Source organism: Lissotriton helveticus, chromosome 10, assembly GCF_964261635.1.
Source record: "Lissotriton helveticus chromosome 10, aLisHel1.1, whole genome shotgun sequence".
Taxonomy (NCBI): domain Eukaryota; kingdom Metazoa; phylum Chordata; class Amphibia; order Caudata; family Salamandridae; genus Lissotriton; species Lissotriton helveticus.
Window position 1 is genome coordinate 619,640,869 of NC_136071.1, and position 12,382 is coordinate 619,653,250.

The window sequence follows — 12,382 nt, forward strand, 5'->3', positions numbered from 1 at the left end:
TTTAAATTTACATTTAATGTTTTTATGTCTGAGTGATATTTATGAAAAATACTATTTAAAATAATCCTGTCATTTGATTGTGATCAAACTGAACACTTTACTGCATTTTGAAATATAATTTTCATTATTTTCAACACAGTAATCTAATCTCAAAATGGCCACCCTGTTTACCCAAGTTTCACTTTATTATTTCACTAAAAGAATCCAAAGAAATTAAAACACGATATTAGTGCTATTTTAATAGCTAGTCAATGGTAAATATGGGATCTAAGTGTATGGGAAAGACTTACAATTTCCAGCAAAATGTGCTATTGAAAATGTGATGTGGGTGCAGATTTTGGAGAAGAGCAGGATTTTAAGGAAAACGGCCTTAGCAACGTGTGCTCAGCCACGCGTACGTGACCCCGCAAGCCAAACCATGCTTGCCTTAGCCATGCATATGCCTTAACACTTTCCATGCTCATGACGAGCTCAGCTCGTCATGAGGCACGGTTGAGCTGTGCTCATGACGAGCTGAGCTCGTCATGACCGTTGGAACGTTCACACGCGGGGATAATTTCCCCGCTGTGCTGAACGTTCCAAAACGGGTGTGGTCGTGACGAGCTCCGCTCGTCATTAGTGCAGCTCCACTGTGCCTCATGACGAGCCGAGCTCGTCACAAGCACAGCGGCGCTGCGTGCTGCCCTCCCCCGCGCACAGCAGGTGAAAACACCCCGCAGCAAAGGGGTTAACAACTCATATGCGTGGTTTGACAATGCGTGGTCTAGATGCAGAGCGGATGGGCGGGCACAGGAAGAGGAAGGATTGAGAGAGGACGCAGGGAGGTAAGTGGAGCTAGGGACAAGTCTTGGGGGAGAGGGGGTAGTTTTTCGGGGTGCGGGTAGTTTTTAGGGTTCAGTGGAGTCGGGTTGCTTATAAAGAAGGGAACAGTTTTAGGGCTCAGGACAGTGAGGGGCTGGATCAGGGTACTTTAAAGATATAGGGGAAAGGTTTAGGGCTCAGGTTGGGAGGGCCGGGGTTGTTTTCATGGCATGGGGTCAGTTTGTAGGGTGCAGGGCAGGGTAAGGGACAGTTTTCAGGGCTGGGGACAGATTTAGACCCCAGGGCGGGGGGCTCAACAGGGTAGTTTACAGGGATAGGGGTCAGATTTTAGGGCTCAGGGCGGGGGGCTGGGTCGGGGTAGTTTTTATGGTGTTGGGACAGTTTGTAGGGCTCGGGCAGGGGAAAAGGGACAGTTTTAAGGGCTGAAGCAGTTTTAGGCCTCGGGCAGGGGTGTTGCTGGATCAGGGTACTTTACAGATGTAGGGGATAGTTAATAGGGCTCAGGGCAGGGAGGGCTGAGGTTGAATTAGGTTTTAGGGCCCGAGGTTAATTTTTAGGGCTCAGGGAGGAGCTGGGGAAAAGGGACAGTTTACAGGGCTGGGGGCAGGGGAATGATCTTTAGCACACATGTCCCTTTACCAATCATGTCTTTACCACAAAATTGTGTGGTAAAGCCATGCGTGGTAAAGACGTGGTCGTTGTTAAGACCGAGTGTTTCAGGCATGCTTTGATTTGAGATTTTACCAGATTTCATTTGTAACCAGAGGTTGCATATGTGCTCTGATAACATAATATTTTGCTTGGTTGGGGCAGAGAGATGAGCTGGAGTGGACAATAGACAGTTCCAGCTCAGCTGAGTAATTTCTAACAGGACTACCTACTGCAGATTACAAAGAAGCACAATGATGGCTTTCCTTGCTTAAACACAAGCCGCTTGCAATACTCGTGCTTACAGGAAATAGGAGCCACAGAGGTATGTGCATGTTGTATCGTACTATTTACCTATCATTTTATAAATAAAATTGTTTGCACAAAATATATTTTGCTGAATCAATACTTAACAAATGTAACAGTGCATCTATACACGTTTTAGATAATATTTCAAGTACATTTGTGTTTATCATGCATAATATTGCTTTTAGCGGAGGCAGGGCTTCTTTTGAAGATGACTGCGATGTTAAAGCAAATAGCCTTAGATTCTTGTTAGCCACTGCTGCTTCTCTTGAGAGTAATGCACCGATTTGATTTCTATGGAAGTACTCACTCAGTATGGACTCATACATCTAAACACTAAATCAGATAGCAGCATTTTGGTGAAAAGAAAATACTCCTCTGCATTGACCGAAAATGTGACTGACACTTTCTACAGATGAAGTGGGCGATCTAACATAACCAATATCTCATGGGATCTGACCCAAAGTCTATGTAGTGTAGTGTATTTATTTTGTTATTTAATGACAAAAGCTCTGTCTGAGTCAGACCTAAAGCGACAATGCTCTTGTTTTTTTTACAACAAGTTAATATTTCGGAACATGGAATTAACCAAATTCTAGATGGAAAATATTTTGATCTTAAGCAAATTAAAAAAAAAAAACACTAACCTTGTTTCTGGCGCTTACAGTTTGGTTCATCAGTTTGGGTGCCCGTAGTAACAGAGAAAACTAAAATATAAGAATAGGTATTTGTAAAATTACAAAATGTGGCAATGAAATCCATACAATATTTATTCACTATGCAAAGAAATCACTTTTCTTACTGTACGTCTGAGTTGAAGAAAACTGTGCATGAATGGGTAACAACATGCAGAGCGTAACTACTTGTAATTTACAGGAGGCGACAGATCCTCTTTCTAACCGAAATATTTATCACAAGTTATTCTTAATTCATGTGCATAAAAAGAATAAACCAGGGGGAATATTGTTAATGTAAATACTGCATCACAGCATTATCCTCATTTAGCATTACACTTTAAAATGGTCAAACCATGCCCAAACAATGAGATAAATGTGCAGTAATCAGATAACCACATATGTATCACCTTCATTATTTTTGCATTATTAAAGAATACCGCGAAGCAATACCCATATTGCATGATTACCCTGAAGAAGCACGCCACTATGAACGAGAGTCACAGGACTTATGAATTTATGAAGTCTATATCCACGAAAAATAATTTGTCAATGTAAAATTTAGATGAGCAGCTGGTTATACTATTTTGAGGCTAGTACCAGAAAATATGAAAATTAGTCATTGGTGTCTTGTAATATGCGATATAGCTTTTTCTTAAGTGCTCATACACCAACAGTATTCCATATCACTAGGAATAGAAGCATAACATCTACAGACTTATTAAATTTGTATGTGCCAATACAGAGATGAGCCTTAAAAGTGAGAAGAACTAAAGGAAGAGCATTCCAAGTCCTAGGGGCAAGGATAGCAAAGCTATGACCATCAACGTCAGGCCTATTAAACCTGGGAATGGTTAAAAGAAAGATTTGAAAAAGATATAAAGTTATACAGAGGAGTATAGAGATGAGGACTTTTGCTACTGAGAGTATGGACATGGCAAAACACAGATCTGTGCGCTATTCACAATAGTGTAAAGACAACTCTGTTGCTAATGTGGAGCCAGTAAAGGACAGAACCACAGTCTTCCTAAGACTAACCTCAGGGGAGTCTGTGATCATACGGGCCTCTTCATTTTGAATTACCTGGAACCATTGGTATTGTGCCAAAAATATTGTGTCCTAGACATAATTTTTAAAAATGTCAACCATCTGGAGTTAATAATACAAAATATAGATCTTTTGGAGAAATTATATTTATGTCATATGATCTTTTTGTTATCAATTTCCTGACATAGAACCATAATCATTGCAGTTAATGTTTGCAAAGTTCCACATATAAATGATTAGCTCAGTCTATGTGGGACTCAAAGCTAGCCGTGATGGCTAATACTTCCCTGTGTTTATCACAGGCAAATCTTTACTTAGCCTATGCAGACAGAAAGAGCAAGTGGAGATGACAGGGGAAATGTAGGAAAGCAACAGAGTTTGGCAACAAGCAGATCTCAAAATTGTACACAGCATACGTGGGAGAGAGAAATCAGTTCATATCACTGGGTCGCTAGCAGTCTAGTGTGGGATCAATAGTGCTATCACTGAAAAGACTCCAGGAGATGTATGGAATGTCTTAAAACTCTAGAAAAAGATAGGTTCACAATGTGAGATGATTAAAGATTGCACTCATGGTTGTGATGTTAGCCATGTTTCTTTTAGGTCAGATACACATAGTGATGACAGGTGAGAACATGTTTCTGGGCAAAATGAAACTGGGAATCCCTCTTGCTGAGTATCAGAAAAAGTCAGCAACTGATTCTGGTATTTTTAGAAATTGGCATTACCTAATAATTGAACATGTGGAAGCTGATCATATACGTTTATGGGTGAGTAAATATCTGGAATATCAACATACATTGGTGCAAGCCAAAGTTTTTTAAAAATGACCTATGATGCTCTCATTATCTACACATTCTCTCCTGTGTGAACCATAATCCTTCTAAAATGTGATTTGTTTTCAAAGCATTTTTACTGACTAAAGTGATCAAAGATGCATTATTTGCCATTAACTCTTGCAAATAGACATTGTGGAGGGGATACAGTCTCAGCAAACCAGATCTACACAACTTACTTACCTAACCAGTTTTTACCCATCTGACGCTAACATTCAAGAATAACAACACATAATGCCTTGCTAACCCAATCGTCTTTACAATTGATGGTTTTAATTTGCTTGAGATGTACACTCTGACACTTCTGCCAATATGGCACCCCAGTAGAAATTTTAGGAGATCCTCACAATATTTTTTAAAGGCACCCGTAATCAGTGGCGCTGGAATAATTTTCAGCATGGTGGTGCTGCCATCAATATTACATCACTGAACTCATAGGGACTGTTAAAAGTCTAAGCGTAACACAAAAAACAAGTATAGCAAATGAGGAACGCCCATTCAGTGAGAGTAGTAAGGGTGTAGTATGAAGCTGGTGATAAGTTTTGGAGCACACTGTTGCAAATATATTATAAAAGCGATGTGTGGTAGATCATTATGATTTACAGGCAGCACATTTTACATTGAAATGGCCACTAACTTTGCACAGAAATAGTTTTACCTATAAAACTATATAGTGTACCAAGGATGTGTGGAAATCATGTTTCAGCAAATATTTATCCTTGATGCATCACTGAGTACAGTGCCTTGATTTGTTCTGCTCCTATTAAACTATGTGTTTCCATCACACTTCAGAATTACAAAAAACACTTCGTTTGTGCTATCCAATCTACTGATATATTTTGAAATATTTGTACACTTCATTTACAGGTATTTAAATGTTGCTGTGCGTTAGGAATAAAATGACATCCTGCAGCCTTTCCTTTCGGACCAGCAAGATTGCCACATTATTCACTTTACAAAATCCCCTCACTTTGCAATCGGAGAAAGAAAAGTAAATACCAATCGCCATGTAAAATTTGTTCTTTGTCTTTGAACAGACAGCAAATGAAACAACATAAAAACAAAATGTAAAGGCATCTTTGTTGCTCATTTAGTTATTTTGGGGGTGCTGCTGCAACCCCAGCAGCCCCACTTCCAGCACCTATGCACGTAATATTTTTCTATACCACTGCCTGTTGAGATGCAAATGACAGCTGCAGTCTAGTTACTTCCCAAAACTAAAGTCGTAAAAGGAGGCTACACCTCGATTAGGACTGTTTTACAATTGTGTTTTTTTTTAACTCAATATGTATATGGTGCACTGCTGTGTCTTCAACCACATTGCATACATGTAGACTATGCTATATTACCACACCACACAAAAGCTCCATTAATAGTATCATTGTGCATTAATCAATTTATTTCCCATTTTTACACCTACTTAGGAATTCCAAATGAGCCTCTATAAAGGAAACTGTGAGATGGGCCCAAACTGTCCATGCTACGTACCTACCCTTCCAAATGAAGGCACTCGATCTGACGTCCAAAAGCAGAGTGGGACTCGGACACACAACACAGACACCGTTATATGCCGGGAGATAACGACGCCCCCATATCATGTGTTCACACAGGGGGAGAGGCAGTGGTGTTACGCCGCGGAAGGAGACAAAAAGGACTGCACAGAGAAAGACGAGGAGGCAAGCAGGAGAGACGGAGAGAGAACCAGTGGAGCAGATTGTGTGGAAGACCCAGGAGGTGGATCGAGAGAAGAAGAAGCCGAAAACAAGGGGGAAGACGAGCGGTGGAGTGAGGAGTGGTGGTGTCCTCTGGAGGATGCAGAAGAGCGGCTGCAACTCAAGAGAGTTGCGGCAGAGCAGGTGAGTGTGGAGGAGAGGGGTGAGCAGCGGGAAGGGACCGAGAGCAGCGGGAAGGGAACGAAAGCATGAGCACGGGAACTGTGTGAGAAACGCTTGTCACCTTCCTAACACATTCTCCCTGAGGCCCTGAAAAACTCTACCCTGAGACCCACGATAAAAGGGGGCAGCCGTAAATCCCTCTAGCATACCAAGGAATCTGCTGAATTAGGAAGCAGGATCCCCGCATACCATATCAGATGAACCTGAGAAGAAGCATTCCAGCATTTGTCTTTTTTCTCATAGTTTCATTTAATGTCCCTTTCTGTTCTGTGGAAAACCCCCACTTTCTTCTTTTTGGTTGCTTGCGACACCGGACGGGTGTGGTGAAGGGTACACAACTCTCTAACTCCAATTAAAGCTTAGTGACTGACAGCTCCTTTCTCTCTCTATTTCTGAGCCTCCGGGGAAGACCTCTGGAAAAGAAGAGAAGGCGAGACGGAGGACGCAAGACCATTTCAGAAAAGAGGAGGAAATCCTGAAGGATGGAAAAGACTATATACAGCCTATAACTGAAAACTTGAAAGACTCTAATAAACCCGACAACATTAAGAAATACATACAGCCTTTGTGTCTGTTTATCCAGCCTCCGCTTCCACAGAAACACATCTAAATGGACCAGAAAAAATTCCCAGGCTCCCATGGAATTTACCATTACTAGGGGTACTGGAAATTTCAGGTGATGGTGAATAAATAACAGGGATTAATTGTTTTGGGGAAATCATATGGAAGAATCCATGTTTCCATGTTGAATACCACTAAACAGCAGCATTCCCACTGCACTCATACCACCGATGGGCCCGGGAACTGTTAGCAAGCCCATCAGGTAATGGGACTCTGTTTTACTAGGAGAGGGCAAACTCATTTGCCGTAGTCATAAATAGCTGGTGTAGGATGTTAATCATATTCTACTGAGGCCAGTGCTAATAATAATTTATTTTAACTTCTACAAATAATAAAAATACAAATTAGAAAAGAAAATATTTACACAAATCAATCATAGAAATACAAAAAAGAAATTGAGCAAACACAAATTATTCATTAAGTCAAAATGATTTATCACATCAAAGCTTTATCTGCATTTTGACAAGAGTTGTAGAATTGTGGAGTTATGTTGTGTAAAGTGTTCTTTAAGTGACGCCCTTGAGGGTTTATTTGAGGGTTCATCAAAATGCATATTATGTTTAAATGTACCTTTCCTGGGTTGGTATGACCCGTTTGGAATGCTAGAATGTTTGGATTCAAAGAGGAGAGGTGAGAACTGGGGTGAGCTGTGACTCGGCTGCTTGGTGGTGGTTGGAGTTTCTCCTGGAAAATAAAAAAGTCCTCATCTGTTGTTGTCTCTTCATTCTCTCTTCTATCTACCAATTGTACTTCACATGTCTGTCAAACATGTCAAGTATCTTGTTGGCTCTTGACCGTAAATATGCATGCAGATATCAGCATTTAAGGGTAAGCCAGTGTGTTTATGCCTGAGGTAACAGTACTCACTTCTTTTCTGAATGTTGCATCCAACGATTGGGTCATCCAATTCTAGTAAACAAATCAATGTATACATTAAAAATTAATACATATCATCTGGACAACAGTCATAATATAGAGGCAAGAGTGGCAGGAAGCCAAGGTGTCCTTTCTATTTCACAATTTAATTAGAAAACAGATTATTATGAATATTTGCAACATTTCTAAAAAATAAAGAAAAAAGTCTTGCTTCATTACCAACACAAATAAATGGGTAGGTGTTGCATCGCTTTTTATTCCTTATGTACATAATATCTTTGGGTCCCAGTCAATATAGGAGACCGTTTCATATACACAGCTCAGTGTAGGGAAATAGTACTGTAGATTACCCAGTATAAGAGATTAGAGTATAGGCAGCCCACCTTAAGAGAACAGGTTTGTAAGCAGCATAAAACCAACACTTCATCCAATAAGTGCAGATTTGGAGGGTTAGCTTAATACACAACAAATGTCTGCCATCTGAATCTCTCTCACGTCCTCCGCGACATGAGACCAGACTTTGTAAAGTGCCAGAAAGTTTTGCAAATGAAACTACTCTGCTTCGCAATCTTTTATTCATTTTTCTACCCTTTCTCATCCCCTAGCGATCATAGCAACATTACTTTTACATAGCACAAAACAACAAGATCTCTTAGAATACTCACACTGTGAGTAAAGTGAGTAAAGAGAGTGTTCCTGTCTAAAGGCCTGTTTTCTCCCTATTGGAGTAGCACAGTAGTAATCCAACTTAATACAACCTCATCCTCAGTTTCATTTCAGGTAATTAGGCCACAGCCACATTGAGTTCACAGAGACTGATAGTGGTTTATTTAGGGTGCCTGTGCTGTTAACCTTCCTCATCAGAGTTATTTGTTGTGCAATAATTGATGTGTTATTTCACTGGCTGAGAATTGGTCTTTGAACTTCTAATCATCACTCCAAATCAGGGGTCTCCAACCTTTGTACAACAGGGACCAAGCACATCAACAACTTAGTGACTAACCTGACCAAAAAAACCCTTATGAAGACACAAGTATTGGTACTAAACAAAGGATTTGGGTTTGTGCCAACACCCGCTTTTGATCAGTTTCACTTACACAGTGAACTAGCAGTGTTTTTTTAGAGCCTACGGCTGAAATCTCATTTTGGAGGCCAAGATTATACAGCAGAAACCTCCACGACAGGTCTACATAAAAAATCTACCCACCTACTCACACCACTCCAGTAAAGCTAGTCACTTTCGCAAAGGCTGTATACATAGAAATTGGAAAACTTTAAGCCAACACAGTAAGGAAGTTTCAAAACGTAAGCAACGCAGAACATGCAGCACTTACTGAATTACAAAATGACATTGACATTATGCTAAAATCTGCTGATAAAGGCGGGGGCATCATCCTACAAACTACCCTTGCATATTGAACAAAATGTCAATGATTACTAGGGGATAAACAGAACTGCAGGATCTTAGAAAGAGATACAACTCTAACACTGAAGGTAGAAATCGCCTCCATGATCGAAGAGGCAGAATCTGAAGGGTGGATTAGAAAACAAGAAGGAGACTTCCTAAGAAACACCAATCCGCAAATACCATGACCTCACACCAGGGAGAGCATTAGTATCAGGGATTGGATTGCTACTAGAGCCATTGTCACAATGTTTTGACTATTTTCTTAAACTGATACTACAGAAGACAGACACAAAATATCTATTGGTCCATATAAAGGATATAGAATTCAGTGACTATGATAATCTACCAATGAGTCTAGATGTTGAAAGCTTATATACAAGCCTTCCTCAAAACAATACACGTGAGGTTATAAGCAAAATTTGGTATGGGGAAAACTTGACCTACCCCACCCCCACACACTTTGCTATGGAATGTGAAAGATTAGCCCATGAGAATTTTTGGGTGGAAATTCAAAGGCACCTGGTTCCTCCAAACCCATTGAGCATCTATGAGGAGCACTGTTTCTCTAAGTGTGGCAGGGTTGTATGTTTACAATCCAGAAATGAAATTTATCCTTCAGAATGACAACCCTTACAGATCACACATTACCATCTGGAAATGACAGACAAACTAAGAAATACTGAGAATTGTCACTTTCTTACTGAAATGTCTATTCAAAAATTAGGTGAAGAAAATTAGATGAAGAAAATAAGCTATGTTCAACTATCGCGCATGCGCATGTCTTCCGTAGTTGATCGGATGTCTTACGCAGCCGATCAACACACTGTAAGATAGTACACATGCGCCTGAACGTGGGATTCGACCTGTCGATCCTCATTCTCTGCGCATGCCCAAAAAGCAATGTAATTTTCTTCACCTAATTTTTGAATAGACACTGCTCTTAGAGATACAGTAAGTGACAATTCTCAGTATTTAAGTATTAGGCTCTCTTTATCTCCATCTACTAACCACTCTACATGGTTTTCACCTTTCTTTGAATCCTTCAATAGTATGGTTGAGTATGCAGTACAGGTTCATGGTCTGTTTTCAGTATTTTCAACAACAAGGTTTTTAGTTAATGTTGCAGGGAGAGAGACACTTACAGATCTACATCTTGCGTGTTCTCTTGTACCCAATTACAGAGCGGAGCCTCATTTACCGAGCAGGTGCTGGGTGAGGTGAGGCTTTCTCCCACATAAAGCTGGGTGAGCCCTTTTCTAAAATTATTTTATAAAATGTATTCTAAAATTTACTCCAAAAATTCATCATTCTCTGAGTAACACAAGATATGTGCAGCCATTTTTTGAGTTTTCACCACTGTTTTGCATATATGACAGCAACATAACAAGACACAGTTTTGGATAGTTGTAGTGTACCAGAGCATTGCACTAATATATTTTTGGTATGTATATTTGATATTTCATGAAAGAAATTGCACCCCCACAGAATGGAAACCTTTGAACATTCATGCTAACCAGGTTCTGGTAGGGTGCCGTTGCCCTATGATCCTTTATATTTTCATTCTTCACATTTTTTCATTTTTGCAGCAGCGCATATCAATCTTGGTCCTGACGAAAGACGGGTTATTGTTACCTAGATGGCTGAAACATGTCGACCTTTGTTCCTATTGCTATAAGATAGTTATTTTGTCAAAATATCAGGTCATGTTTTTTAATCTTGACACTAGGATAGCCCTTATTAAAGTATCTTTGTGTGTCCTCGTAGTCATTTTTAATCTTCACTTTTCTTGTGCACTGCAAACTATCGGCCCCACTGATTGAGATCCCATTTTGGTCGGACCACCTACCAGTTATGAACCAAGTGCAGTCAGGTTCCCACTGGTAAGGGGTGGATTGCACTAAGTTCGGGCTATTATTCCAAGATGACGAGGCTCCACCAGAATGGTGGGCTGATGGGACTTATCTCAATCCAGTGAGGTAGGAGTTGCATTGCTCTTAGCTCACGATCGTCTACCCTTACTCTGCTGTCTTTGTATGTTTTGACCGGTAGTTTCTTCTTTTGAAAATTCATCAGCAACAGACGTGGTTGGCACACCGAAGGCTTTGTACTGACTAATAGCATAAGCCACACCCAGCCACAAAATGGCGGCATGCTTTTGACGCGGCGCCGAGTGGCTCATGGCACGTTTGCGAGGCAGAGCCTCCATCAGCAGCTGAGAGGATCTGAAGATGCTAGAACTTCAAGAATCTGTGACAGAGGTAAGAGCACGTGTTGGAGCAGACGTGGGAATGCTTTTGAAAAAGGCAGCTGGCGCGCAGTTCAAAGAGCAATCTGCCCAAACGGCTTTGCAGCGACAACACTTCCCCCATGACCATGGCAAATTGGGAAACAAATTTGTCCAAGAGAGTTACCGCACCTGCACCAAGTAAAAAGACGGCCCCAACGTCAGAGATGATAAAATATCACTCGTAACACGTAGTGCCTGTTTAAAAACCAGGAATAGATAACATGAACAACTCCTCACTCCTCAGTTCTGCCCATATTAAGCAAAAATATCGGATCAGCAAGTGTTGATTCCTGATAACTCTGGGTGCCACATCAGAGTAGACAGGGCTGTAATGTTGTTCTAAAGTAGGGCTGTCAAGAAGGCAAAATAACTTTCAACATAACTTAAAGGATGGTTGCAGCAAACAGGCAGCGGTTGTAGCACAGTAGAAATAGACAGAAGAGTTTGGCACAGGCGGGATAAGGTCACACCAAGTAGAATCCTTAAATCCTGGCAGATAGCAGTATAGGCAGATGGCAGGACACGCAAATGGCATGACAGGCAGGTATCAGGACAGGCTGGTAGCAACACCTGGATGCTCATCTAGGAAACTACACTTCTGGAAACATTGTCCCAAGGTGGCGGGACAGGGACAACAGTCCCTAAGGAGCAGGAAAATAGAGCAGGGACTGGCACAGAGAATTTGGGGTGACCGGTGTAAGGGTCACTGGTGGGGCTCACTCAAGGGTGCCAGTGTGTTTTAAGTCTGTAGCTTGTAGTTTTAAGAAGTTCTTTACCTTGGAAGGTCTTCAGGATGTAAGTTTCAGTAGTTCATCATCAGGTGGAACATGCGTGTTCTTTTCCAGATCGTCGGCAAAATATGTTGTAGAAAAGATAGGCAGTCCAGTTAAGTTTCCATGTAGATTTATTATAACCAAGATGTTACAAGGATGAGAGCCCCACCAGGAGCAGCCTCACTGCTG

The 12,382-nt window shown here is 40.9% G+C and overlaps 1 protein-coding gene across 5 annotated transcripts in view; it reads right to left on the reverse strand.

The window, feature by feature from the left end:
- Positions 1-12,382, reverse strand: part of CIITA (class II major histocompatibility complex transactivator) — a 561,355-nt gene that overhangs the window by 267,452 nt on the left and 281,521 nt on the right. For 3 of the 5 annotated variants that reach the window (XM_078663160.1, XM_078663161.1, XM_078663159.1), the window contains exons 5-7: positions 7,717-7,758; positions 7,420-7,533; positions 2,424-2,483 (exon numbers count right to left, since the gene is read on the reverse strand). In XM_078663160.1, the coding sequence (XP_078519286.1) occupies positions 2,424-2,483; positions 7,420-7,533; positions 7,717-7,758 (216 nt within the window). The remainder of the gene's footprint in view (positions 1-2,423; positions 2,484-7,419; positions 7,534-7,716; positions 7,759-12,382) is intronic. The other 2 variants (XM_078663163.1, XM_078663162.1) reach the window with 1 other exon arrangement.